Source organism: Neofelis nebulosa, chromosome 4, assembly GCF_028018385.1.
Source record: "Neofelis nebulosa isolate mNeoNeb1 chromosome 4, mNeoNeb1.pri, whole genome shotgun sequence".
In the NCBI taxonomy this organism is placed as follows: Eukaryota; Metazoa; Chordata; class Mammalia; order Carnivora; family Felidae; genus Neofelis; species Neofelis nebulosa.
In genome coordinates, this window is record NC_080785.1 from 148,358,779 (window position 1) to 148,385,773 (window position 26,995).

At 54.7% G+C, this 26,995-nt stretch overlaps 1 protein-coding gene across 2 annotated transcripts; it reads left to right on the forward strand.

The window, feature by feature from the left end:
- Positions 1 to 383: 383 nt before the first annotated feature.
- Positions 384 to 26,920, forward strand: TKT (transketolase). Of its 2 annotated transcripts, XM_058726570.1 has the most exons (15): positions 8,774 to 9,038; positions 9,583 to 9,628; positions 10,990 to 11,107; positions 11,965 to 12,078; positions 12,835 to 12,932; positions 17,012 to 17,203; positions 19,194 to 19,312; positions 20,770 to 20,963; positions 21,740 to 21,904; positions 22,998 to 23,154; positions 23,285 to 23,415; positions 24,312 to 24,395; positions 24,503 to 24,596; positions 25,801 to 25,923; positions 26,643 to 26,920. In XM_058726570.1, the coding sequence occupies exons 1-15, from the start codon at positions 8,957 to 8,959 to the stop codon at positions 26,816 to 26,818; spliced, it is 1,893 nt and encodes a 630-aa protein (XP_058582553.1). In that variant the 5' UTR covers positions 8,774 to 8,956; the 3' UTR covers positions 26,819 to 26,920. The 2 variants fall into 2 exon arrangements, with proteins under 2 accessions (XP_058582554.1, XP_058582553.1); XM_058726571.1 differs by lacking the exons at positions 8,774 to 9,038; positions 9,583 to 9,628 and adding an exon at positions 384 to 598.
- The last annotated feature ends 75 nt before the right edge of the window (positions 26,921 to 26,995 follow it).

A 26,995-nucleotide genomic window follows, 5' to 3' on the forward strand; every position in this document is an offset into this window, starting at 1 on the left:
TCTGCAGTGAAGATGTGAGTCAGGCAAATTGAGCTAAGCCTAGAACCTGGAGTTATTATTACTTGTCTGTATAGTTAATTCTGGCAGGGCAGTTCTGTTTCAGGAGCCTGGCAGCCCCAAGCTGCCCAGCAAATGTCTGGGTCCGAACAGGGGGAGGGGGAGTTTAGGCAGGTGGATAGACTGGGGCTGGGTCCCTAGGCGCCCAGGACGGCGTGGTCCTGGGTTTCCCGGAACGGCGCGGGAAGGCTAGGCCACTGGCCGTTCTTGCGGCCAGGGGGCGGGGCGGGGGCGGGACGAGGAGGGCTCCGCGGCGCAGCGGCCTGGGGTGATGCCGGCGCCCCGCCCTCGTGGGCGGGTCCGGGGAGTCTTAACTCGCTCCTCGCGGCGCCGGGCCTAGGCCCTGCCAGTCATCGCCGGAGCGGTAGTGCAACCCGTGAGTCTCCGCGACCGCGTCCTCGTCCTCCCCATCCGCTTGCCTGCCCGGCCGCGCCATGGAGGGCTACCATAAACCTGATCAGCAGAAGCTGCAGGCCCTGAAGGATACGGCCAACCGTCTGCGCATAAGCTCCATCCAGGCCACCACGGCGGCCGGCTCGGGGTGAGTGCCAGACGCGTGGCGGGGGAGGGCGCCGTTCCGAAGGCCGCGGTAACTGTGGGCGCGCCAGCTCCGTGTCGCGCTGCACTAAGCCTCCTCGAGGGAGGCGGCCGGGTCGCGGTCAGGTAGCAGAGGCGCGCGCCTTGCAGGGCCCGGGCCGGAGGCGCCTCCCGCCACGGCGCGCGCTCTCTGGCCGGCTTCCATCCGGTGGGCCGCGGCTCCCGCTGCGTCTCGGGCCCGCCCTGCCCCTCGCCGGGCGCCGGCTCCCTTGCTGCTCCGCAGCGCGCGGACTGCGCTTGGGAATCCGGAGCCGAGAGGGCCACTATTGTTGCACTGTGGCCGAGAGCCCGGCCCTGTGCCATGCGCTCTGCACGCGCGGCCCTCTGTGGGCGGCACCGCCAACGTTCCACCTTGCGGATGGGGAAACCGAGGCTCCGAGTTTGAGTCAGTTGCTCAAGGTGACACACGGCGAGGGCTGCAATTGAAATGCAAGCTGCTCTACGCGAGAGCGTCTGTTTTAACCCTTCATTTTGCAGGTTGAGTGGGGCCGGGCCCTCTCTCTGCCTCACGACCTCTCCCCTTCGCCTCTTCACGTTCCTGCCACCCTTGCTTTTGGGTCTGATTCTGGAGCAGGGGTCTGCTGAGATGCAGAGTGGGGAGGAAGTGGCCGTGTGGATGCAGAACCTCGGCACGCGGCGTGCAGGGGAGGTCTAAGACGTGACCTGCGGGCCGGAGGCGGGAGGAATGGGAGCGGGGATTTGGAAGGCTGAGAGAACCGAGGATAGAGGACAAGGTCCCAGGGCATGGCCAGCCGCCAGGGGCAGGGGCGGGAGGCCCATCCCCCAACATCCTTTCCCCGCCAGCCTTTCTGGCTGAGAAGGTGCTGAAAGGCTGCTGCTGACCCCAGGGAGCCGCCTCCGAAGGTAGCAGGGACATAATGACAGGGCGCTGTGCTGCTGGAGGCAGTCGGTGAGGTCCGTTGAGAGGGTGGGCCAGTGAGTTAGTTACTCCACAGGCTTTCTCACTCTGTAAAATGGGAACAGTGGTAGCTCCCACTGAAACTGGGTGGTTTCAGGGATTCCAGCACCTCCCTTGGGGCCTGGCATGAGGCTGCAGAGACTGCCCTGTGCTGGATTGATGAAGTGATCTTGAGGGTTGGGTAGGGGTGATTTTCCAGGAATCTCTCCAATCAAGCTGTGTGTTTAGAACAACCCCAAAATTCTGGCTTCTGGCCAGTGTCATACAGGGTACATTAATAAGTAAATCTCTTCTGACTTTCAGGATGGGTACTCACTCACTTTTTATGCCTTCAAGACCTCCAGTTCTCAGAAGGGATTAGACCTCCCCTGGCAGGCAGCTTCTCCTGCCCCCCCCCCCCCCCCCGCCCCATGCATGCTTTAGAGCTGTTATTTCTTTTTTTTTTTTTTCTTTTTTTTTTTTTTTTAATGTTTTTTATTTATTTTGGGGACAGAGAGAGACAGAGCATGAACGGGGGAGGGGCAGAGAGAGAGGGAGACACAGAATCCGAAACAGGCTCCAGGCTCTGAGCTGTCAGCCCAGAGCCCGACGCGGGGCTCGAACTCACGGACCGCGAGATCGTGACCTGGCTGAAGTCGGACGCTTAACCGACTGCGCCACCCAGGCGCCCCTAGAGCTGTTATTTCTATCGGGTTTATGTCAGACTTGCCCATTCTGTGTGACGTCCCTTGCCTAGGCAAGGATTTGCCTTACTTGCAGTGCCTCTCCCCTGCCAGACACCTTGCAGTGCCCCTCCCCTGCCTGACACACAGTAGGTCCGCACACCTTGTGTTGCTTGCTGGGTACTACTAGATCTCCTTCCCTTGACCATTTCAGTGGGGTCATTCACCCTGCAGGGCCTTATTGATCCCTACTGTGTGCTAGGACCTGTCTAGCCAGGCTCTTGGGGATCTAGCTGCAGAGACAGCAGTTACCCGACTAAGTGGTGTTACATATCTTAGCATCTTGCGAGGCTAGATATGACCTGCAGACGATTGCAGGGTCCTGCCCCCAAATGGGTATCCCTGGCATGACACAAGCATCCTTTATTGCTAATGTTGTCTCATGCGTTTTGAGAATAACCATATGAGATAGATGCTGTTACCTGCACACTTTACAGATGAGGAAACTGAGTTTAGGGTGTTAAGTGAGCTGCCCAAGCTGCTCATTGGTGGCTAGCTATTCTGTGCTCCCAGTGAGGGGCTAGGGTTGATAGGAAGACTCATGGGGCTGGCAGGGAGTGCCAGGCTGGAGAACGGAAGTTGGGGAAAGGAGAAGGCCAGGTGCAGTAATGGCAGGTATCAGTCAAGTCAGTCTGAAGGCACTTGGAGAAATGAAGTAACATTATAATGGAAGGGGCCTCCCAGGGGGAAGTTGGAAAAGGGAAGACCAGGTGCAGTGATGGCAGATGTCACTCAGTCTGAAAGCATTTTGAGAGAAATAAGATAACATTACAGCTGTTGGGGGTGGGATCAGTGGCTCTCCTGGGTCTCTGTTACGTGGTTAAAAACCTACAGGAAGAAGATACAGTGTGGCCCTGAGAGACACTCAAGTTTACATTGTAATGCCTTTTGGAGGAACTCACTGAGCTCAAAAAGTGTTCAGTTGCCAAAAGGAAAAAAAGCGTAGAAGACATGATTCCTGTGTTGTTTGTGAGTGTGTAAAGACCAGGAGAGACTTAGAGAAAACTTCTTTTTCAGAAGGAAGTAACACTGCTACACAACCCCTGTCACGAGGGGTGTTTGAGGGTGTGTGCTGAGCTCTGTGTGTGCACAAAAGATGGCAACAGAGGACTCTGGATGTTCACCTTGAGGCCCTACCCACTCCCCACAGGGAGTGAGGCCCTGGCCCAGTCTGGGCAGCAGCCACAGCCAAAGTGACCATCCCTTCGGGACACCCCTTTTCTGGGGAGCTTACGCCCTGGGGGAGAAACAGTGCTTCGGCCAGGTCTTTTCATGGCCCCCCACAGGGGCTGCGCTCACACGTTCTGGGTTCAGGAGGGTTCTGGATTCTCAGGAGCTTTCCCATTCCTCTGCCATCGCTGACCCCATGTCAGCTCCCCAGGCCCCAGGGAGTAAGGACACTGGCCTCTGTGTCAGAGGCGCTGAGGGACAGAGCCTCACAGAGGGCTCTTTGTGGAGGCAGCTTCAACAATGGCCAGGCTTCTCCGGGGTCCTATCCCTGCACATGCTGAGGGAACTGTGGCAGGGAGCCAGCTCATCTAGGCTTTAAAAAAGTGAAACCCGGTGGCCTTGTCAGAAGTGGCCTGGCTGCTGAGGCTGGTGATGAAGATTTTGTAGCTCTCATTGACCGGGGCTCTGGGCTGTGGCATTATCCAAATAGTGCTGAGTGCTGTTGGAGGACACCTTTAGAATTAGGCCTGAAGTGTGGAGTGGGGGGAGAGGGGGCATGATTTGTGCCTGTAGCGAGTCCCTTGGGTTCTGACCCACAGTGTTGGGAGGGATACCTGGGAATATAATGTCTGGCCAGACCTGGCTGGTAAGCAGAAGACGACAGGAACCTAACCCAGGCCCTGTTCTGAGCATCTGCAGCGTCCGACTTCAGCTCAGGTCATGATCTCCCAGTTTGTGAGTTCGAGCCCCACGTCCGGCTCTGTGCCTGGCTCTGTGTCCGGCTCAGAGCCTGGAGCCTGCTTCAGATTCTGTGTTTCAGTCTCTCTCTGCCCCTCTGCCACTTGTACTCCATCTCTCTCTGTCTCTCAAAAATAAATAAAAATGTAAAAAAAAAGAAAAAAAAGAAAGAAAGGCCCTTCCCATCCCAGGGAAGTTTCCCCATCTTGAAAGGAGAAGTCCTTAGGTGGTTTTCAAACTGGATCCCTCACGAGTAGCCTGGGGGAACGGACTGAGCAAGCTCTGGGGTCCTGCCATCTGCTGTTATGAGCTCCACTTTCTGGTGGTCCCTGTAACTTTGAAGTGACAGGAAGGACATACCCAGCTTTGGCATTTGAGGATGCTTTGGCTGAGTGCTCAGAGGGCCCCTTCATGGCCTAGGCCCCTTTGAGTCTCTGGCCCCAGGTATGGCCTGTCTCTCTGGGCAGAAAGTTGCTGCCTGGGCCTCCTTTTCCTTGGGGGCTGATTTCCACCCTATCCTGATGCTGACTGAGGCAAGAGCACACACAGCCCGTTGAGATTTCCCCAGCAGCAGCATTTCCCAACTCAGTGTGAAAACACCAGCCTAGAGTGACTCAGTTCTTCGCCTGAGTGACCTTGGAACTCAGCAGTGCTGGTGGTCAGTGTTTCTTGAAACCAAGAACCAGCTTAACGTCTGACTGAGATGTTCCATGGTTCCCGTCAGCTCTGAACGCATTGTGGCCCCTGTCACAGCCCTGGTCCCTGGGCTTTACTTCCTTAGGCAGCTCTGTGGTCACTAGAGCCTGGGTCACAGCATCTGGAACTTCCACAGCTGTTTGCCCCGGATGCCTGGAGCGCCCTGAGGGTTGGGGCCTGCCCGGAGGTCTCTGTGCTCTTGCGCTGACCAGTGAGGCAGAGTCTGCTCAGGCTGTTTGTGGCGGTCTAGGTGAATGACTCCAGCGGCAGGTGGGCCCGGCTGGCTGGGCCTGCACAGTTTGGGCTTCTTGTTCAGAAGTTGCACTTGTGGCCTGAATGGATCTCTGAGGGCTGTACAACGGGACAGGGAAACACGGACATTCGAGAACTTCCTCCACTGGGGCTCCTCACCCCTTTTCCTCCTTTGAAAAACAAATCTGGGGGCACCTGGGTGGCTCAGTTGGTTAAGTGTCTGACTTCCATTCTGGTCACGGTCTCACGGTTGGTGAGTTCGAGCCCCACAGCAGGCTCTGCGCTGACAGTGAGGAGCCTGCTTGGTACTCTCTCTCCCCCCACCCCCACTGCCTCTCTGCCCCTCCCCTGTTCACTGTCTCTCTCAAAATAAATAAATAAACTTAAAAACAATCTGCAACAGCTCTATTGGGTATTATATGCAAATCATAACATTTGAAGTGTACAGGCCGTGGCTTTTAGTAAACTTAGTAAATTAACCATGATTGATCATAAGTTTTAGGACACTTCATCATTCCTAAAAGGCCCCTCTTGCTCATTTGCACTCACTCCCAGCTCCCAGGCGACCACTAATCTAGTTTCTGTAAATTTAATTCTTCTGGGCATTTCATATCCGTGGAATCATATATAATGAGATCTTTAGGGTCTGGTTTTTTTCACTTAGCATAATGTCTGGAAGGTCCTGTATATTGTAGCATGTGGCTGCAGCACTTAGTTATTTTTGTTGCTGAATATTCCATTGTGTGGGGATGTACCACATTTTATCTGTTTAGCAGTTTCTCTTAGTATTTAAATTTTTTTTTTTAACATTTATTTATTATTGAGAGAGAGACAGAGCGTGAGTCAGGGAGGAGCAGAGAGAGAGGGAGACACAGAATCCGAAGCAGGCTCCAGGCTCTGAGCTGTCGGCGCAGAGCCTGATATGGGGCTCGAACCCACAAACCACAAAATTATGACCTGAGCTGACATCGGATGTTTAACCAGCTGAGCCACCCAGGCGCCCTGATTTTCTCATAGCATTTGCTTTTGTCCTAGCTCTTCTGTTGGTAGACTCTGTGACCTTGGGCAAGGCACTTCCCTTCTGTGAGCCTTAGTGGTTCCATACTCAAAATGAGGAAGAGGTTAACTTCATCTCTGATATGTTAAGTGCAAATATCGAACAACTGCCATTTTTGTGTGCACTGTGCCCAGCTCTTTACACATACACTACCTCATTCCGTGAGGTTCTGTTACTATCTCCATGTTTACCGAGGCTCAGAGAGGTCACATCCTTAGAGGCTGAGGGCCAGATACATCATTTATTCATTTGTGCATTGTGTGCTAGGAGCTGTTCAGGCCTGAGGATACGACAGTGAAAAGGCTCAAAGTCCCTGCCTGCCCGGAGCTTGTGTTGCAGTAGGATAGACAGGCAGAAAATAGGCATGTGATGTCAGGTGGTGGCAAGTGTCAATGCGGGGAAGAAGAGGTCTTTTAATTTAATTAATTTATTTGTTTATTTATTTATTTAGAGAGAAAGAGAGAGAAAGAAAGAATCTTAAGCAGGCTCCATGCTCAGCATGGAGCCCAATGCAGGGCTCGATCTCTTGATCATGAGATCATGAGCCAAAAATCAAGAGTTGGACGCTTAACAGACTGAGCCACTCAGCCGGCCAGAAGAGGTATTTTTAGATAATGTGGTCAGGTAGGGCTTCTCAGAGGAGGTGGCATGGGATAAAGCTGGGAAAGTCTGGAGGCAGTCTTTCCAGGCAGGAGCCAGCTAGGACCGTCTGGGAACAGAAAGAGGTTAGGACTGCTTTCAACGTTCACTTCCACCTTGCACCCTGGGATTCCCTCCTGAGTATTTTTGTTTAAATAAATATATGCCTAAACAAGAATATAAATAATGCTGGGGCACTTGGGTGGCTCAGTCAGTTGGGTGTCTGACTCTTGATTTCAGCTCAGGTCATGATCTCAAAGTTCATGACCTGGAACCCCACATTGGGATTCTATCTCCTCTCTCTCTGCCCCTCCCCTCCCCCAAATAAATAAACTTTTTTTTAAAGATATATAAATAATGCACATGTTATAAATAATACACTGGATACGCCTACCACCAGGCTTAAGAACTAGGACATTACAGTGCTTTAACATTCCTGGGTGTCCCTCCTCCTCCAGAAAGAGCTACACCCTGAATTTTGCATTTTCAGCCCATTATTTTCCTTATTGTTTTAAAATATTTGTATATCTCTGTAAATAGGATGGTCTTCTCTGGTCTGCAGATCCTTCTGTAGTGCACTTTGCTCACATGTGGGTGCTGGGTCTGTGTCATTCACTCATTGTCCCTGTGCTGCAATGTATTCCCTTACCTGAGCATAATATGATGAGTCTATTTTGTTGATGCACACATGGGTGGCCTCCAGGATTGGCCATTGTAAATGATGCAGGGACAACTCCTGTGTTTCCTAGAGGACACATTTTGCTGGGGGAACGTTCCTACTAGTGGAGTTGCTGGGCCTTAGTGAATGTACATCTGCAGCTGCTAATTGGTTTCTTTGTAACAGTTCAAAGATTACTTGGGTTTTCTATTTCTTCTTGAGTCAGTTTTGATAAGTTATTTTTTTCTTAAACATTTTCCTGTTTTGAAACTTATTTGCATCAGGTTGTTTAGAGTATTGTATCATCTGGTATGCCTGTCCTTCCGCTTCTGACACTGGCCTTCTCTTTTTCTGGATCTTGCCTTATAAGAAGTTTTCTAAATTTGTACTCTTTTGTTAAGAGCTATCTCTTGGCTTTGATTTTTTTTTTTCTTATTGTATATTTGCTTCCTATTTCATGAATTTCTATTTTTTATTATCTTTCTACTGTCTGAGCTCACTCCATTTTTCTAACCTTCTAAGTTGTTTCTTGACTATGGGTTTTCAACACTTGTGATTTTTACTTTCTTCATTGGGTACTTACTTCCTCTTCACAGTAGATGACTTCCTTTGTACTTTTACACGTTGGGGTCTCCCTTGGTGAGGCTGTTTGGCATCCCTGGTTTGTTCTTTTGCTGAGAAGCCTTGTGACTCCTTGTGATTTGGCCCAGTTTGAGTATGGGTGGAGAAGCATCATTTTTATGGAGACTCGAAGCCATATTGATAATGGAGAGTAGCCTAGTCAGAGGGGTGAGGGACCTTCTCTGCACTTTTCCTGCAGAGAAACTGGTGAAGATATGGAGTGCATGCTAAAGGGAAGAGGGGGAACACCTGGAAGAATGTGTCTTCTGCTAAGTGGGACCATTGAGACACTTATCAAGCCTTACTCTAAGCAGCCAGTGCCCCCTTCATAGGTTGAACAAATCGAGACTGAGAGTGGACCGTTTACTTTGGACAAACTTGTAGTCCTCATGCGTCACAGGGAGTAGGATGTAGAGTACCCTACAGCCCCCCACCCGTCTCTAGCCAGTCCCGCCCCCCACCCGTCTCTAGCCAGTTTGTATCCATGCGTGTGTCACAACACCAGGGGTGGGGCCTCCACCCCCAGAAGTCTGCCCCCAGGCAGGCGGGGGTTGCTGGGAAAACTCAGGCTCTGAATCCACAGACTCCATACACTTTGGGCCCTGAAGTTCCTGTAGTAGGTTGAGCTTACAAGTAACCATCTCCTGTGTGCTCAGCACTCTACAGTTTACAGCCACATCTCAATCTTTGGCTTGTTTCTTTCCTCCTGCCTGCCTCATGGTCAGCAAGGTGTCATGGTCCCAGCCAGCATGTGAGGAGTTGGAGTAGCACTGAGAGGTTTGGCATCAGGTCCTCCAGCAGATGGTGTGGCCAGTGGTGACAGATGCATTATGTTACCGGGCCTCCCGGCACCCATCCCGCCCCCCACCACAGCATCCCCATTTACAAGTGAAGGAGCTGAGCCTTGGGGAGGTGAAGCACTTGTTCTTTCTTTAATCTGTGGGTACCAGGCCAGCAGTGAGGCTGGGATGCAGGCTTTGGAGGGAATAACACTGTAGGCTCACTCACCATGGACCTAGCAAGGAAGGGTTAAAATCAACACTCTTCAGCTTCTGGAGTGTCTTCACGGCTGACCTTCTGCCTCCATCCGCGTCTCCTCTGCCCAGGCCTGGGCATGCTGCCACCGCATGAAGCCCCTGTGGGGAATGTCACCTGGGTTCACATGGTGGGCGGGGCGGGTTGAGCTGTTGCACCTGCCTTCCTTCCTTCTTCTCTGAGAGGTTGGCCCACTCTCCACCCGCCTCCTTCCCCAACTTCTCATCATGGGGTCATAACTTCCGAAACATGGGGTCCTCAGAGACTGGGCCACCCTGGGAGGCTCGGGAGGCCTGACATCAGCCTAACTGGTGTTGATGGGGATATCCTCCAGCTGAAGTTCAGCACAGGAATGAGGGAGCGGGGTTCCTGCCGGCAGAGCAAGGTTTCCTATTTACATCTCCTCACCTCCCTCTTTCAGGCCTAGTGTCTTTTCCCCATGACCAGGAGTTCATAGAGATGGCTAAGTATAAGATGATTGTGTGCCAGGAATGTGGTACTAAACCAGCATGGGCAGTTCTGGGTTTCTCTACTAATGTGTCTGCGCTGGGAGTGACTCACCCCCTAACCCAGTGGGGGGAGCAGACTGGCAGGGGAGGAGGGAGGTGCGCGTGAACTCCAGATGTTGCATGCCCCCTTGGGTTTGGCATTGGGCATGTTTCCACGTGGACCTCCGAGCAGCATCAGAGGGCTATGCTAAGCTGCATGGAGTGGGTGGTTGGGAGGCACTGGGCTCTGAGGCTAACATATTGACAAAACTGTGGACAAGGGAGGCTTCTTCAGGACCAGCCAGGAATTACAGCATGTCCCCCAGTCTCTAGCCCCAGTGCTGGGTTAATTGTGTGGGGCCCAAAGAGACCTGAACAACTCTCAGCTAAGGTAGAACCTTTGTACTTTCTGTTGTTAACACAGGTTGTTATTTGCTCTCTCAAGTAACTGTATTTCATAGAGCAAGAGGCTAAAGAAAGGGGAGACCCCTTGACCCCACCACTCCAGGGCCGGAAGGGCAGTCTCTTGTGTCAGCGCCCCCTGCAACCCTTGTCATAGAAGGGGTTTTCATTTTTTCATGATCTTAGCCTTTGTGGAAGATGAGATTATATGTTTTGCCTTTTAAATTCTGCACAAAGGCTTGGCTTTTAATGGCTATACCAGCTTTTAAAATGCCCGTTGAAAAGCTTCCAGGTAACCAGTGATGTCTCGGAGAGCCCGAAGCCCCACTTTTCCGACTGCTGACCCCATGGACTGAGGCTGCTGGGAGATTTGTGTTCATTCTATGAGCCTTACTACCTCACCCCCCTGCCCATGGCCTGAGAGAGCCAGCACGCTTGGCAGCCTGGGAGGGCAGGGTATCCCTCACAAGTGGGCACCGTCTTGAGCAGTGCCTCTGGGATATAGCTCACGGGTCGGACATAAAGGGGTCACTGCTTCCCGGTTGCTGAGCTCTCCCAACTGCTGTTAGGAGCCGTGAGGTAAGAACTAGGCTCTACTTTCCAGCCTCGACACTGCCTTGCACCGGGTCTATTCTGGGCCCAATCTCCAGGGCCCCTTCTTTCTTATTCTAGTCTGGCCCCAGAAATATTCAGTTGCTGTGTCTCTGGGGATCTGGACTCTTGGGCCCCAGGAGGGTGAGACCCCGTGCCACCAATACAGCATCCTTGAGACCCCGTGCAGCCCTCCCAGGAATAGGAGCGCGTGGCTCTGATTAGCCAGGCCTGTGACTCCTTAGCACATGCACCCCCCAGGACCCCATATGTGGGCCTGAGGTGAGTGCTGTAGGTCAGAGGCCCAGGGCCATGATGCATGCGTCTGTCTCTCTCCTGGCCCATAGCCACCCCACGTCATGCTGCAGTGCCGCGGAGATCATGGCTGTCCTCTTTTTCCACACCATGCGCTACAAGCCCCTGGACCCCCGGAACCCTCACAACGACCGCTTTGTACTCTCCAAGGTAGGAGCCCAGCCTGCCAGCCTTCTCCTGGGCCAGGTGTCTCACGGGCCCTGGAATGGTGAGAAGGTGCCAGCAGCGAGTGATCTCCAAGGGGACCTACCCCCTAGTGTAAGCCTGGCCCCGGCCCACCCTCTCCACCCACGCTCCTCGTCCACCGGCTCGGCCCAGCCTGTCTCTTGGTGTCTTTGTCTGTGCTGACCCAGCTGGCACACTAAATCCACGTTAAGAAATAAACAGCTGTTGATAGGGGACCATGAGAATGATCTGCCAGGTGTTCTCCCCTGTTTCGTGTCAACAGGTAGGACTCAAGTCCATGTCTGGGGTACAGCTTTGTGGCTTTGTGCACACATCTTTCTGTGCTGGGCCAGCACTCCAGGGCCACTGTGTGCTCCCTGAGGAGTGGCGCACCACAGCAGGGTTTGGGATGAGCCGCCCTGTCCTGCCACTCACTCATGAGAATCACAGCCACAAACTATTCCACAGACCCCTGAAATCCACCTGTACCCAGCTCTGGCCCTGTGGCCTCTGGGCTCCCAGGGCAGGCATGAGAGCTTAGAAGGCTGTCCAAGTCTGCTCACATGCCAGAAACCAGGGATTAGGGCTGCCGGCTGTCTGCTGGGGATTTGGCATCGACCGGCCCCACAGCTGTGCTCCTCCTGCACCTGTCCAGAACCCACTCGGCCTTGGCTGTGGGAGCTTTGAGCTGGAGAGGGATGAAGGGGGAATGTGGCCTTCACTTGCTACTGCCCTGGAAGGGCCAGCGGGATTGGCCAGGCCCCGCTTTCAGTGTGTGGCAGGAACAGCCCCCAGTCTCAGCTCCCCAGCTGATGCCCCCTCAACCGTTGATCCCCTGGCAGGGCCACGCGGCTCCCATCCTGTATGCTGTATGGGCTGAGGCCGGCTTCCTGCCTGAGGAGGAGCTGCTGAACCTGAGGAAGATCACCTCTGACTTGGACGGGCACCCTGTTCCGGTAAGCAGCCCCCACCTCGAGCAGCACAGGCCTCTGTCTCCACTTCCTATTTTTCAAGGGCTGTGGGAAAAGGGGGCAGGGTGCTCACCGAGAAACCGATGGTGTGGAAAGGGGGAAGAGGGCGTTGAGGTGAAGATGGAAGGATGTAGTGGGGGTTTCCAGGGCACAGTCTTCACCCCAAGCTGGTCCTTAAAGACAAGCAAGGCGTTTTGAGGCCCCAGCCCAGGGATCAGCTGCAGAGACGACCTCTCCTCAGGCACCACACATCCAGCCTCCTTGCCCCGCTGGGCTTCCCTGGCTGTGCAGACAGGTCCACCGGGAAGTCAGTGAGGGTGTCACAGCAGGATGCTGGTGACACCCCAGGGAAGGGTCCCAGCTTACTCCTCGAGGTGCTGGCTCCTGTGAATGTTCGGAATTCGTGGGTCACCATGAAAACTCACCCCTGCCCCTCCCACCGAGCCGGGCACCCACAAGGTCCAAATGTTTCATCAGTCTTGTCATAGACTCCTCCTGGACACTGTGTAGTAAGGTGGGTGATGTGGGAGCCTGAGGTCACACAGCAACCTTGTGGGCAGGGCTGGCACAGTTACCGTTACAGGAGAGTGAGAGGTCACACCCTGGGTGGAGGCTGCCTGCCCTGCACCTGGATCAGCGGTGGGGGAGGGCAGGCCCAAGACCGGGTTCTGGGAGGATAGTTGGGAAATGCTATTGCCTGCTGTTTCCCCTGTGAGTAACTGTGGCTCTCTGCTATGACAGAAACAAGCTTTCACCGATGTGGCCACTGGCTCCCTGGGCCAGGGCCTTGGGGCCGCTTGTGGGATGGCCTACACGGGCAAATACTTCGACAAAGCCAGGTAACACTCGCACTCCCCAAATGCTACCCTCAGTAGTTTTGGGAGGGGTCCTCAGTGGCCCCCCCTTAACTGTTGCACCCAGGTACCTCCTCTTGGGGTGGGGAATAGAAGCTGAGTAACCATGCATGCGGGACCATGACCGGCCCCATTTCTAGATGAGGAAATAGGCTCATAGGAGCAGAGACATGCCCAGTGTCCCTTCCTAGTGACGGCAGGGCCAGGAGTGCACCAAGAGTCATTGGGCTGGTGAATTCCTGTGGCCAGCATCTGGACCTTGAAGTCTCAGAAGGCCCCACCCCTCCGGTGTCTGGCCACATGCCCAGGCTCGAGCCACATGCCTTCGTCGTGGGGAAGGAGATTATGTGTTCTGCAGGGTTCTGGGCATCCCTGAGCCCCACCTGTCAGCCAAAGAAGAAACAAACACTGGGGAGATTGACTTGCAGAGGGTGGGCAGAGAGGTTTGCTCCTCCAGCCCAGGGACGTGTGGAGGAGAACCCCCTTGCGCCAGATCTCAGTCACAAGGCTATGTAGTGTGGCCAGATTGGGCCTGCAGACCGGTGTCTTTATTGGTAGGAGGGGAGAAGTGTTGGCTGCGTGAGATGGTTCCTTCATTCCTTTATTGACTGGGACCCTGTGCAGTGCTTTCTAGGGTTTCACCTTGATAAGCCCCCTGTGGGCTGGGTGGTGACATGACTACACTTACCCTCTCACAGATGGGAAAACTGAGGTAAAATACTTTCCTAGTGGTGGCGGCAGGATTTGCACCCAGGACCAGCATCCAGAGTGTATTAAGAGGCCCCAGGCTGCTCTGAGGAGCCCGAGGGAAGCAGATTCTGGGAGCCCGTGAGTAGGATTCCTGGAGGAGTCCCTTCCCCAGTGCCCTGCAGTCCACTGGCAGGACAAGGACCACAGCCAGGGCATTCAAGAGGGTATGGTGGTCACTGTGGATCCAGTGAAGAGAAGGGCTACAGAGAGCCTCATAGGATGTGACACTATGTGCAGGGGAAGGGGCTCCTGAGACCACTCTCCAGGAGGTGAGCTGAGGCTGGGGGCTTTCAGACCCTCTTGGGGCCAAGCTCAGCTCCACCAGAAGTGATTCACCATGAGGTGAAAGGCACAAAGAATGGGATGTATGTTTAAGAGTATTTTATTTGGCCCAGAACCAGAGATGTGAGTTAATTATTCCCTACAGATGCTTGAAATAATTCCCTGTGAAGGGTCATTTCCTGACCCTAACATAATGGAACAAGCCAGTGTAGGGAGAAGGGGTTTAGCTGGGTTCTCAGCAGCCAGGGCTGGCTAAGGCTCAGGCTCTTAGACTGTACCTTGTCGGGAGCGGGCGGGGATGTCAAGGGAATTACCCGGCTCCCGGCTCCCGGAGGTAGCGGCCTGATCGAATAGATCTGGCCTCGGGTCACGTCTCTCCTGTCATTCAACCAAGAAACATACGTCAAGTTGGCTCACTTTCATTTCTCTTTTAAATAATTTTGTTTGAGTTGTCGAGTACAGTTACAGCTCATGTGAAAAATATGGAACAGCATTAAAAAGAAATGAACCATTTTCCTAGTCTCAGCTACCTCCCATTTGAATCTCATTTAATGTACCATATTTCCTCCATGTTATTGAGAGAAGAAATTTAGAAATTTGTAATCTTAGTATGTATACAATTTTACATTCTGCTTTTTATTTTTTTTATTTTTATTTTTTTTAATTTTTTTTTTTTTTCCCAACGTTTTTTATTTATTTTTGGGACAGAGAGAGACAGACAGAACATGAACGGGGAAGGGGCAGAGAGAGGGAGACACAGAATCGGAAACAGGCTCCAGGCTCTGAGCCATCAGCCCAGAGCCCGACGCGGGGCTCAAACTCATGGACCGCGAGATCGTGACCTGGCTGAAGTCGGACGCTTAACCGACTGCGCCACCCAGGCGCCCCACATTCTGCTTTTTAGAAAAATCTAAGCATCGTGAATATTTCTCCCTTAACTGTCAAGAGCTAGTTTTTTGCTTTTTTTTTTTTAATGTTTATATTATTTTTGAGAGACAGAGAGACAGAACACAAGCGGGGAAGAGGCAGAGGGAAAGGAGACACAGAATCCAAAGTGGGCTCCAGGCTCTGAGCTGTCAGCACAGAGCCTGACGCGGGGCTCGAACCCACAAGCCATGAGATCATGACCTGAGCCGAAGTCGGATGCTTAACCAACTGAGCCACCCAGGCGCCCTGAGAGCTAGTTTTAATGATTGCGTAGTGTTCTCTTTTATGGATATAAACCTGTTAGGCAGTCCTGTTGTTGGACATTTGAGGTGCTCTTCAGATAACTTCTGCAGCAAAGGTAGGCCTCTCTTTAGGGTTCCTTCTCTTCAGGGTAGTTCATGACCGTGGGCATTTGCAGCCCCCTCTCCAAAACTAGCAACTTCAGTACAGAGCCTCAGGGTTAGCCCCAGCTTCCGTGGGGCCCCTTTCCTGCTCACGGGCTGCCAAGTGTCTCCTCAGGACCTTAGCACGCCCTCCTGATCTGAGCCTGAGGCTACGCTCCACCCTTGGCCCCAGTGTGACTTCCCTAGAAGTGGGCTTGGCCTTGGGAAGGCAGCCAGTGTGCTTCTGTGCAGTCTCCCGGGGAAGTCAGGTTCCCTACCAGTCTCCATCAGGCTCCTCACTTTCTGGAGCTTCTGTACCAGATGCAACCCCTGCAGCATCTCTGGGCCCCCTTGCAGCCTGCAGAGGGGACAGGAGACCAGCGTGGGGACAGAACACAGCTTCAGACAGGCCTCTTCGAGTGTGGGCCCTAAAACTCCTGCTCTTGGCCCAGGACCCAGCGGCCTGGCCTGCTGGAGGCCACAGAAGGGAAGGCACAGGCAGAGGGAGGATGCTGGAGCCCTCCCTGACCTGGCGGCCTGCAGAAGTGCTGAGTCATGCTGACAGCACACCCTGGCTGTCCCCGCCTCTTTTCCAGCTCCCCTGCCTTGGCCTGGAAGTCGGAGGCCCTGAAGCTAGAACAGTTCAACTGCGGCCCACTCCAGGGCTTGCCTGCTGCAGCAGCAGGCAGCTGTGTCCCCTCTGAGCCTCACTCCCTGGGGCCACACAGCTGGATCCCAGGCCAGGAAAGGGAAGGATCTCCATGTCCTGTCACTGCTTCCTCTGTGTGTGTTCCTAGACAGCAAGGAATGAACAGTGTGGGCTAAGGTCCCCAGCTGCGTGATCTTTAGACAAGACCCTCGATTTTTGAGCCTGTTTTCTTGTCCGTGTGATTTGGGAACAGCAAGTACGCTTACCTCAAGGACAGGGCTACTCAGTACAGGGAACCCCTAGGTGCCCACACAGGCCCGTGGATGATGAGGTCATTGGATCTAACGCCTGTGGCCGCTGCCCCTCAGCCACCTCCGTCCCCCCACATCTCAGAGTCTCTGAACTGGTGTCCCTTCCTCTAGCCTCATCCCCTTGGCTCCACCCTCCCTGGGATCTAAGGAAGGCTCTGTTCACTAGGTAACTTGCCCCCAAGTTCAGTGCTCTTTTTATCAGGTAGCACTGCCTTTGAAGCCATCATGGTTGCCTTGTGGACTCAGGACAAGGCCCCCAGGACAGAGAAAGGGCTGGGCCTAGCGTGAGTCTTGGGGTGAGAAGCAGCCTTGGAGCCTCAGGGAGAGCCCATCCTAGGATGCACTGTTCCCACCGTGATCCCGGTCCTCAGATGCCCCTGTTAGTGACCCTTCTCTCACCTGACAAATTGCCCTGGGATGCTCCTGGTGCCATGTCTCGGCCTCCCCATCCTGCCCCTGGGATCGAGTCCCCAGGGCTCCCCAACATTACTAGTTCCTGGGCAGGTGGAGAGAAGTAGACCCACCCCATGCAGGTGTCTCAAGTCCCGTGCCCCCAGTGAGAGTAACCCCACCAACTGTTCATTTACTCAGCAGAGCCCTGGGTGTGGCCCCAGCTGGGCAGCAGGGACCTGACGGATGGCACTGTCGGATGTCTTGTGCGGCTGCTGTGCCCTTCTCTGGGGACAGCTCTCCAGGAGGGATGGGCTGGGAGCACGGGGCCCCGGATGAGGGGTTAGCCTCTGACCCACTTCCTTTTTGCAGCTACCGCGTCTACTGCATGATGGGAGACGGGGAGCTGTCGGAGGGCTCTGTGTGGGAGGCCATGGCCTTCGCCAGCATCTACAAGCTGGACAACCTGATTGCCATTCTTGACATCAACCGCCTGGGCCAGAGTGACCCCACCCCGCTGCAGCACCAGGTGGACGTCTACCAGAAGCGTTGCGAGGCCTTTGGGTAAGTACAGGGAGGGCTGTGGCCTGAGCACGCTCACGGCAAAGGAGCCATCCCAGCTGGAAGCTTTTCAGGTTCAGGGGCTGAGTCAGCTGCGAGCCAAGCCCCATCTAAAGAAGGTGTCTGTTTTTCAGCGTTCGACTCAAAATTTCAGACTTAAACTAGCAACCCAGGCCTCCAGCTGGAGTTGTGGGCTGAGGCCCAGTGTGAGTGAGTTCCTTTATTGGTGAGGCTGTGGGACATGATAGTTCTCGAGGGGTTTGAGCATCTGTCCGGTGGCTACTACCTGTGCGTGGCCCTAGCCAGCCTGAAGGGCAGAAGCAGGCCCCCTCTCCTGGTGAAGTGGGAAACACGGGGTTTTCAGATTTCCTCAAGGGGCCATGAATGGTTGGGAATTTGGGGTCACGTACTCCCAAGCAGGAAGGTCATCTGGGTGGGTGTTAGCCAAGGGGGGGCTCTCACCTCAGTGTCCCTCCCCTGACCCAAATAAAAGCTGTGCTTGGTTGAGGCTCTAGGGAACCCAGGCCCCCGCACTCATCCTCTGCTGAGGAGGCCCTGGGCTGGGGCTGTGCACGGTTCCAGGGGCCAAGGGCCTCCAGGGCCGCTCTTGTAGAGGAGTCTACCTGGCAGAGGTCAAAGGTGGGATTGCAGTCTGTGGTTACATAGCAGCCACAGGTTGTTCTCTCTGGTGACTGACCTGACAGAGGAGGACACTGGGCCACCGGTGTCTCTAGAGCCTCCCCAGGCCGTGTTGGCCGGGGACTTGCAGCATAACCCTGGCAGTGTCCCTGGGTCTGTGTCCATAACCTGTGTCCACAAGTCCTGGTTGTGTCAACAACTTGCATTGTGAACTTGGGCAGGCAGGCTTGTTCCATCCTCGGTGCCTCAGTTCATGTGTCTATAAAATGGAGGAAACAGAGTGCCTGGGTGGCTCAGTCGGTTAAGCGTCTGACTTCAGCTCAGGTCATGATCTCGTGATCTGTGAGTTGGAGCCATGCGTCGGGCTCTTTGCTGACAGCTCAGAGCCTGGAGCTGTTTCAGATTCTGTGTCCCCACCTCTCTCTGCCTCCCCCCTGCCCCATCTCTCAGAAATAATAAACACTAAAAAAAAACCATCTTTACATTAAAAAAAAAAAAAAATGGGGGAAACAACAGTACCCAGCCCAAGGGATTGTGGTGAGGCTGCAGTGGGTTCATATGTGTGGTGCTCAGTGAGTGCCCACAGAGTGCACACTCAGGACACGTTACCTGCTATCTTATTGCTACTAATTTTATTGCTGTTGATTGCTACTGGAGTCCCAGAAAGGAGGGCCTAAGAGAGAAATTTCAGCCTGTCCAGGCTCCTTCCCTTCTATCTTTGTCAGCCTGGCTCACTTTGTGTTTCCAGCACCACATCCAGCATTTATGGAGTGATGAGATGTGTTCCCTGAATAAAAGGCCAACAGCAGACACATTCCAGACCCAGTGCATTGTCCCCAATGCAGCTTTCAGGAAATGAGTAGATTTCAGGGGAAACCAGTAGATCAGAAATGAAAGAGAAAATAAATGGACCAAGCTTTGCAATACTTAGGAAAGAGAAAGAAAATCTATTCAGAGGCAAATAAGAGGAAGTAAAAGAATGTGTACAAAGGAGAAAGAAAAAGAGAAAATGAAACCAAAAGTGGGAAAGAAAGTCCAAAGTCTTTTTTTTTTCTTTTTTTAATGTTTATTTTTGAGAAAGAGCAAGTGGAGGAGGGGCAGAGAGAGAAAAGGAGACAATCGGTAGCAGGTCCCTGGAGGTTGGTGCAGAGCCTGATGTGGAGCTCGAACTCCCTAACCACGAGGTCATGACCTGAGCTGAAATCAAGGGTTGGATGCCCAATCGACTGAGCCACCCAGGCGCCCCTGACACTCTTCAGTGTTTCCCAGCCTATGGCTGTGCAGCAGAGTGAGGGCAGCCCCTCGGGGGGTGGGCCCCGTCCCTCACTGCTCACTCTCCTTCCTCTGTCCCCAGCTGGCACACCGTCATCGTGGATGGACACAGCGTGGAGGAGCTGTGCAAGGCCTTTGGCCAGGCCAAGCACCAGCCGACGGCCATCATCGCTAAGACCTTCAAGGGCCGGGGGATCTCAGGTCTGTCTGCACACCCTGCCTCGCTCACCCCACCCCTGGGACCAGGCCCTGTGGCCAGCGGAGGCAGTAGGGCTTTCCACAGGTGGGGGTGGTCTCTGAGGTCCTGTGTCTGGGGTAGTACTGACCCTTTGCCACCTTACACCGCATGTACCTGTCTGGGGAAGGGGGGGCAGGCGATGCTGTGCTCTGAGAAGTGACTCAGTGGTCAGTGTGGCTGAGCCAGGATTGAAGCCCAGGTTGGGCAGGAGGAGAGGAGGGCCTGCAGGAGGACTCACAAGTGACACAGTCCCCCACACCCTTCCTGGTTGTCATTTGCACGGCATCCTTGGCAGCTCTCGTCTGCCCTGAGTGGAAGGGCTGGCACAGAGGGCCCAGAGAACCTGGGAAGACCGGGTAAAGTGCATCCAGAGTCCTGTATGAGCAGAGGGCCTGGAAGGGTCTGGAAGATGTTCCTGGCTGGGCCTGAGAGCATGATGCAGGTGTAAGCCTCCTCCCCAGCACTCAGGCTCCTGGGGCTCCAGACCCCTCGGGCTGAGGCAGCCCTGGCCCATGGTAGACATGGGAAAACATGGCTAGAAGTGGTCAGGGAACTTGCCCAGGGACATGGGGCCTAACTGTAGACCTCGGGCCAGCTTCCCTGTGCCACGCACTGTGGCAGCCCACCTGCCCACGTGGACTCAGGAAATGAGGACAAGTACTGCTGTGTGGGAGAAGGTGCGTGGGTCTGGAGCCTTCTGGTAGAGGGTGGACATCAAGGAGAAGACCCCTGGGTATCCTCCCCACCCCAGTGCTGCTGCCTGGCACTGATGCCTCAGGTGTTACCATCAAGTGGGATCTGGAAACCGCAAAGCTTCTGGGGCAGACGGTGGTCTGTGGGGGTGCTGCATGCTATGTGGGAGGGTTAGTCCTTGGCTCTGCCTGGGCCGCAGTGACCTCAGAGGAGGGGGCTCTTAAGCCTTGCTGGTCCTCACACAGCAAGGCAGCATGGTGAGGAACGCGCCTGGGTGCCATTCTGCTGCACACCAGTGTGTTGGGTGACCTTGACTGTGCTCCCTCTGCTCTGGGCCTCAGCTTTGCCTCTCTCATGGGCAGCATTCCTCCTGACCAACCCATTCAACAAACTGAGTAGGTTTCTACAACAGATCCCTCCCTGCAGGTAGGGAGGCAGTACAGCGGCCCATGCATGCTCCCCTCCCCCATTGGCTGTGGGCTCCTGGAGAACTGCCGGCTACTTGGTGGGCACCAGGCATGTGGACTCCTGGTCACCACGACCCTCTTTTCCTGACCCCCGTAGCTCCCAGCACAGGGCTCTGCCTCACTGGGGCAGCATCCTTCCTGCCCTGTATTTTCCCCTCCAGGGAGGCCTTCTGGCCTGCCCTCAACTGGTGGAGCAGTTTCCTGGCCCTCGGGAACTACTGTCTTACTGGGCCCTCTGCCTTCCTCTGTTGCACCCACAGGCATAGAGGACAAGGAGGCTTGGCACGGGAAGCCCCTCCCCAAAAACATGGCCGATCAGATTGTCCAGGAAATCTGCAGCCAGATCCAGAGCACGAAGAAGATCCTTGTGACTCCCCCACAAGAGGATGCCCCCTTAGTGGACATCACCAACATCCGCATGCCCAGCCCACCCAGCTACAAAGTTGGCGACAAGGTACAGAGTTGGGCCTTGCTTTTCTGGCCTGGCTGGTGTGGTCGTTGTTCTCTGGTTTCCAGAGCCTGGGGCTGAGATGTGTCTCTGGGAGGCTCAGAAAGGGAGAGAAGAGGGATTTGCTGGTGAGGAGGAACCCTGAGGTGTTAGTCCTGCCATCTCCTCCGTGGGGACTGCCAGCTCTGGAACTATTTACCTGCACAGGCTCAGAGAGGACAAGAGACTTGCCCAGTCACACAGCAACCTACTGGCAGTGCTGGGATCAAAGCCCACAGCACCTGAGTGTCTCTCCATCCCTGGCCCTTCACCCTGAGTCCCTAGGTCTGAGCTCAGGACTCTTCCCCCCCACCCCCACCCCCCACCCTCTGGTGTGTGGCCTAGCAGAGCCTCAGCAGGCCTATCCTGCTCCAGGGCCCTCCCCTGTGTGAACCATTACCAGGCTTTATGACTCCCAGGCCCTCTGTGTATTCCTGTGTGGAGTGGGGTAGATTCATGGACCTCTGTCACAGGAGTGGGGGGATCTGTTAGAACATCTGCAGCTTGGAGGGCTCACAGCTGGGCTCAGGACAAGAGGCTGCAGGCACTTCCAAGACCTGTAGAAGTTCTCATTGGCAACCTTACAGAACTTAAATTTCCATGGGACTGGGTGTTGCTGGGCCTCCTTTTTCTGCCCCTATTGTTCTCCTTTTCCTCCCTAAAAGCTGCAGCCCCTCCGCTGAGGCCAAGCCAGGCTTCAGGCCATCCCGGTGCTCAGAGCCCTCATGCTCTATCCCCCACAGATAGCTACCCGCAAGGCCTATGGACAGGCCCTGGCGAAGCTGGGCCGCGTCAACGACCGCATCATCGCCCTGGATGGGGATACCAAGAATTCCACCTTCTCAGAGATCTTCAAAAAGGAGCACCCAGACCGATTCATTGAGTGCTACATTGCTGAGCAGAACATGGTGGGTGCTGGGGTAGGCAGGCGGGCACAGGGCCAGCCACAGCCTTGGGGCTGAGGTCCTCCTGTTCCCCTGGGGCAGCTATGTTGGCAGTGTTAGGTGCCTGCTGGAGGCCATCCCAGGGAGACCACAGGAACCGCCAGGACCCGGCATTGACCTCGAGTACTATAGTGGCAAGGGAGAGGGATGTGCCCGTGATCGTCGGGTGCACATATCCCGGATGAGGGTACAGACAGGAGCTGAGTGAGGCTGAGATCGCACGCAGGAAATGCGGTGTTGAGGCCACGCGTGCTGGTGAAAGGTGTGCGAGGCCTGTCTCTTGGGGTAAAGGGCCTTCCAGGTGGTAGGACAGGGACAGGCACAGTCACAGGCTGGAACATAATGGGTCCAACAGCTCTGGTCCTCTGGCCAAACTGCCCAGCCTGGCCTACAAGCCCCCAGCGACTGGGAGCTTCCTCTGTCTGAAGGCCGTCTGGCCCTACCCTATCCAAAATTCTTTCTCCCGCTGAAGTTCTGTCTCTGAGGCTTCTAGTCTGGGCAGCTGGAGGGTCCAGACCAAACTGGCAGGGTGTGTGGGCTGGCGTGGGCCCAGGGGCTGGGGAAGGAGGACTCACATCAGGAGGCAGCCAGTTTGGAACCACTGCCTGCATTCGGTGCTTCTAAGCAGGGATTTGGGTCTGGAACTTCCTCAGGCATAAAGAGGGTTGGGGAGGACTGGTGTCTGTAGAGGGCTGGGGGTTGGCCAGGAAGATGGGGCCTGGGGTTTTGCAGAACGCCAGGAAAGAACATCTGTGTCCAAGTTTATTAGCCTACCCTCTACAAGGTCTTGCTTATTTGCTAGAAAAAAAATCCCCAGGAAAGTAATTTTAAGAGAATTTTTGACGTGGCTATTCCAAGTCAAAGGAGTTTGATGTTCAGAGACAGACTGTGGAATCTGTGGGTACCCAGGGATCTCTTGCATGGGGAGAAGGGAATTCACTTACTAGCATGACTGAATCCTCCGACCCTCAAGAAGGGTGAGACGTTCTGGGCTCTCCGGCCACCCTCTCCCCACTCTTTGGGGCCGACACTGACCACCCCCCTACCTGCTTCCCAGGTGAGTGTCGCCGTGGGCTGTGCCACACGCAACCGGACAGTGCCCTTCTGCAGCGCTTTCGGGGCCTTCTTCACACGGGCCTTCGACCAGATTCGCATGGCGGCCATCTCGGAGAGCAACATCAATTTCTGTGGCTCCCACTGTGGTGTGTCCATCGGTGAGTTGAACGGGGCCAGGACGCTTGCACCTGTAACTTCCCCAGACTTTCAGATCAGGAGGTTGGGGATACAGGATTCCATTCCATGGGTGGGGGGCTTATTTCAGTTGTATCCTTTCCCACACCCCAGGGGAAGACGGGCCCTCTCAGATGGCTCTGGAAGATCTGGCCATGTTTCGGTCAATCCCCACTGCAACCGTCTTTTACCCAAGTGATGGTGTGTCTACGGAAAAGGCAGTGGAATTAGCAGCCAATACAAAGGTTGGTCACATGGCTATTCTTTTTTTTTTTTTTTTTAAATGTTTGTTTATTTTTGAGAGCAAGTGGGACAGAGGATCTGAAGTGGGCTCCATGCTGACAGCAGAGAGCCTGATGCAGGGCTTAAACCCACAAACCGAACCACGAGATCACAACCTGAGCCAAAGTCAGACACTTAACCGACTGAGCCACCCACAGGGCCTGGTTGGTCACGTGGCTATTCTTGACCAGTATGGGCGGGTTGGTGTCAGCATGCCAGCCAAGAGCTGGTCTGGTCATTGACTGCCCCACAGTGGTGTCTCCTGACCTTGCCACTGGTGTTTGTAGTTTGTAGAGGTTAGATCAGGAAAAACAAAATACACATGCCCCTTCCTGCCGCATAGCATACATTGCTAACCCAGCCCTGTACTCTCCCCACTGAGAATCTGCAGCTCCTGCACCATCGGGCCGTTGACGCCTGTCTGCTCTGCCAAGCTGGGCTCTCCAACACCGAAAGAATGGGCTGAGTAATATGGTTTCGACCAAGAGCCACAATGCCGTAGACTGGGGTGCCCCCATGGGTCCCCTTCCTTTGCCAGATGCCTTCTGGGGGAAAGCCCGACTTAGAGACCAGCCTACCTGAAAGAACAGCCATTTTCTGTCTGGGGCCTGGGGCTGGCCAAGCTGCTGGGCTGCTCTCGCTCAGGAGGAGTGTCTGGAGAGGTCCACCCTGTTGAGGAATGACAGTCCCTTTTCCTACTGGAGGGGCAGCCAGCATGAGGTGGCTTGTCACACACCCATGGGGGGACAGCATGGTGGAGATTTGCAAATGAGGAAGGCTGGCCTTTCTAGAAGGAATCCACTCCCTGAGGTTGGCCACGCCGCATCCTATAATCCTTTGTCATTCTGCTCTGTTCCAGGGTATCTGCTTCATCCGGACCAGTCGCCCAGAAAACGCCATCATCTATAACAGCAATGAGGATTTCCAAATCAAACAAGCCAAGGTCAGTGCCATACATGGCCCTGGTGAGATCCCCAAAGCATGCCCGAAGCCAGGGCTCATCCCAGGCCACCAATCCCTGAGCCTCATTGGCATCCATGTCCTCCCCAGGTGGTCCTGAAGAGCAAGGATGACCAGGTGACTGTGATTGGGGCCGGGGTGACCCTGCACGAGGCCTTGGCTGCTGCCGACCTACTGAAGAAAGGTGAGCAGGGAGGGACCCAGCAGGTCCCAGATCGGGTGCTGATGGTGTACTAGGTCTTGGGGGTAAGAATGAGTCTCCTCGAATTAAATGGTAGTAATAAAAGCCACCTTTTGAGCACTTGTGACTATGTGGCCAGTATGATGCTAAACGCTGGGGCTGCAGTGGCCATAGGCCCAGGGCCACGGGGCAGGACTTGAGGTGCCTCAGCACGGTGGTCAGAGCAGAGGTCTAGAGCCTGCCAATAGGCCTGAATCACCACTTAGTGGGGGCGCTGGTTATTAAGCATCACCATGCCTCAGTTTCCCCACCCATAAAATAGAGATACTGTTACCTTCCCGGTGGGGCTGTCCTGAGGATTTAATAAATGTGACCTAGCATTGTTATCACTGCAGGCTCACAGATGTTAGCTACTGATACAGTAGGGGAATTAGCCCCCACCCACACCGCAGAATCGCAACAGACGCCTCGTCGTAGCTGTGCTGAGCAGGAAAGAGAAGGCAGACATGGGTGTCCTTAGGAAAATGACCTCAGATGTGGGTAGGAACTGATAAGCAGAGAGGCCCAGGCAGAAGGAACAGTGTGTACAGAGCTCCAAGTTGCTAGAGAGAAGCCAGGGGCAGCCCAGCCCTGTCAGGGATGGAGACCCAGGGGGAAGACTTGAAGCAGGCACGGGACAGTCAGACTTTTCCTTCTGAGGCCATTCTGCTGGGTCCCCGCCTGACCTGGCACCTGGGCCTGCAGCCACCGCACCCCGTGAGCCCTGGCCCTGTCTCGCGTCAGACACCTGGAGCTGTCCTCTGGCTTTCCCTGTATCTTCAAAGGCACCTGGGAGGATGAAGCAAAACTGTGCAGGTCCCTGCCGTGCCACTCCTCACTCTTTGGTGGTGCAAAGGCTGAGATCTCCTGACCCAGGATACGAGGGAAGAGAGGGGCGCTTCTGTTCCCCGAGACCAGATGCTCCTAAACCAGGGAGTGCGGGATGCCAGAGTATGTGGGCATCACAGATCAGCAGAGATAGAGGGCAAGCCACTGAGGGTTGGCAAACACTAGCCAGGTGGAGGGAACAGAGGGACGGAGGATGCAGGCCTGTAACTGTGCAGCGACTCTTCAGACACCTCCGCCTGCCCCCACCTATCAGAGGACACACCCACAGCATCCAGCACATTCTGCTCAAACCGCGCACTTGTGTTTTCTCCCCTCACAGAGAAGATCAACATTCGTGTGTTGGACCCCTTCACCATCAAGCCCCTGGACAGGAATCTCATTCTCAGCAGCGCCCGAGCTACCAAGGGGAGGATCCTCACCGTGGAGGACCATTACTACGAAGGTGACGAGCCCGAGCTAGAGAGGCAGGGGCAGATGGGTCAGGGGAGGGCCAGGGCCACAGGACCACAGTCAGAGGGCTGGACGTCTCTCCATCCCCTGCCCCAGGAAACCCAGAGCCGTCCTGCGGAGCAGCTAGTACTTGGCCTCTTAACAGGCCCCAGGCTTGGCCAGGGACCCAGCAAACGCAGCTGCTGGCATGGCTCCTTGGAGCCCCTGCCACCCAGGGAGCCCGTGAGGATCTTGACCTTGCCTCTAAGAGTAGAAAAGGTGGCCTGTGTCCCTGACATAGTTGGGCGTTAAGGCTGTTGTACGGGATCGCACTGGGAAAGCAACACAGAATCTCTGTCTTGTACGGTCCTGTGCACAGCAGCCCCTCACTAGCACACTCCATGTGTCCTCCAGGACAGGCTTCACGCCAGGGGAAGAGATGGGCCTAGTCTCTGGGGTCAAGTCCAGATGCTCATTCGTTTATAACCCCTGCCCAGAGGATGGTGTTAAAAATGATACAGAGGCTGCATTTGGGCCTATGACAAAACATAAGTATCGTGAGTGATTGGTGATGTCTGCTCTGGCCGCAGGCCCGGAGGAGGGTGTATGTGTGCGGTCTCTGTCATCCTTGGGTAAAGGAATAAACTCAGATTAGCAGAGGGCCGGGGAGGAGGTGCCCATTGCTCACCCTGAGGCCCACATCACCTGACTCGCCTCCTTTCCTTTACCCAGGTGGCATAGGTGAGGCAGTGTCCTCCGCCTTAGTGGGTGAGCCTGGCATCACTGTCTCCCGCCTCGCCGTTGGCGAGGTACCAAGAAGTGGGAAGCCAGCTGAGCTGCTGAAGATGTTTGGCATCGACAGGGATGCCATTGCACAAGCTGTGAGGGACCTTGTCGCCAAGGCCTAGTAAGGGTAAAGTGTGCAAAGGGTTCTACACATTCCCGAGATTCTGGCAAAGGTGCTCAAAGATGTAGTGAGAGGAGTAATAAATTTATGTTTTGAGAAAAAATGAATTATCCCTGAAGTGTTTATTTGACGTGAATGCAGCCAGTGCTGGTAGAGGGCGAGGGAAGGCATCTGGGTC

Bases quoted from the DNA above. Each gene is read 5' to 3' on its own strand.
- TKT (XM_058726570.1), top strand. From the start codon at position 8,957: ATGTTACCGGGCCTCCCGGCACCCATCCCGCCCCCCACCACAGCATCC. The intron at 9,629-10,989 runs GTATAAGATGAT...CCTGGCCCATAG, and splicing joins GAGTTCATAGAGATGGCTAA to CCACCCCACGTCATGCTGCA. The intron at 24,597-25,800 runs GTGAGCAGGGAG...CTCCCCTCACAG, and splicing joins TGCCGACCTACTGAAGAAAG to AGAAGATCAACATTCGTGTG.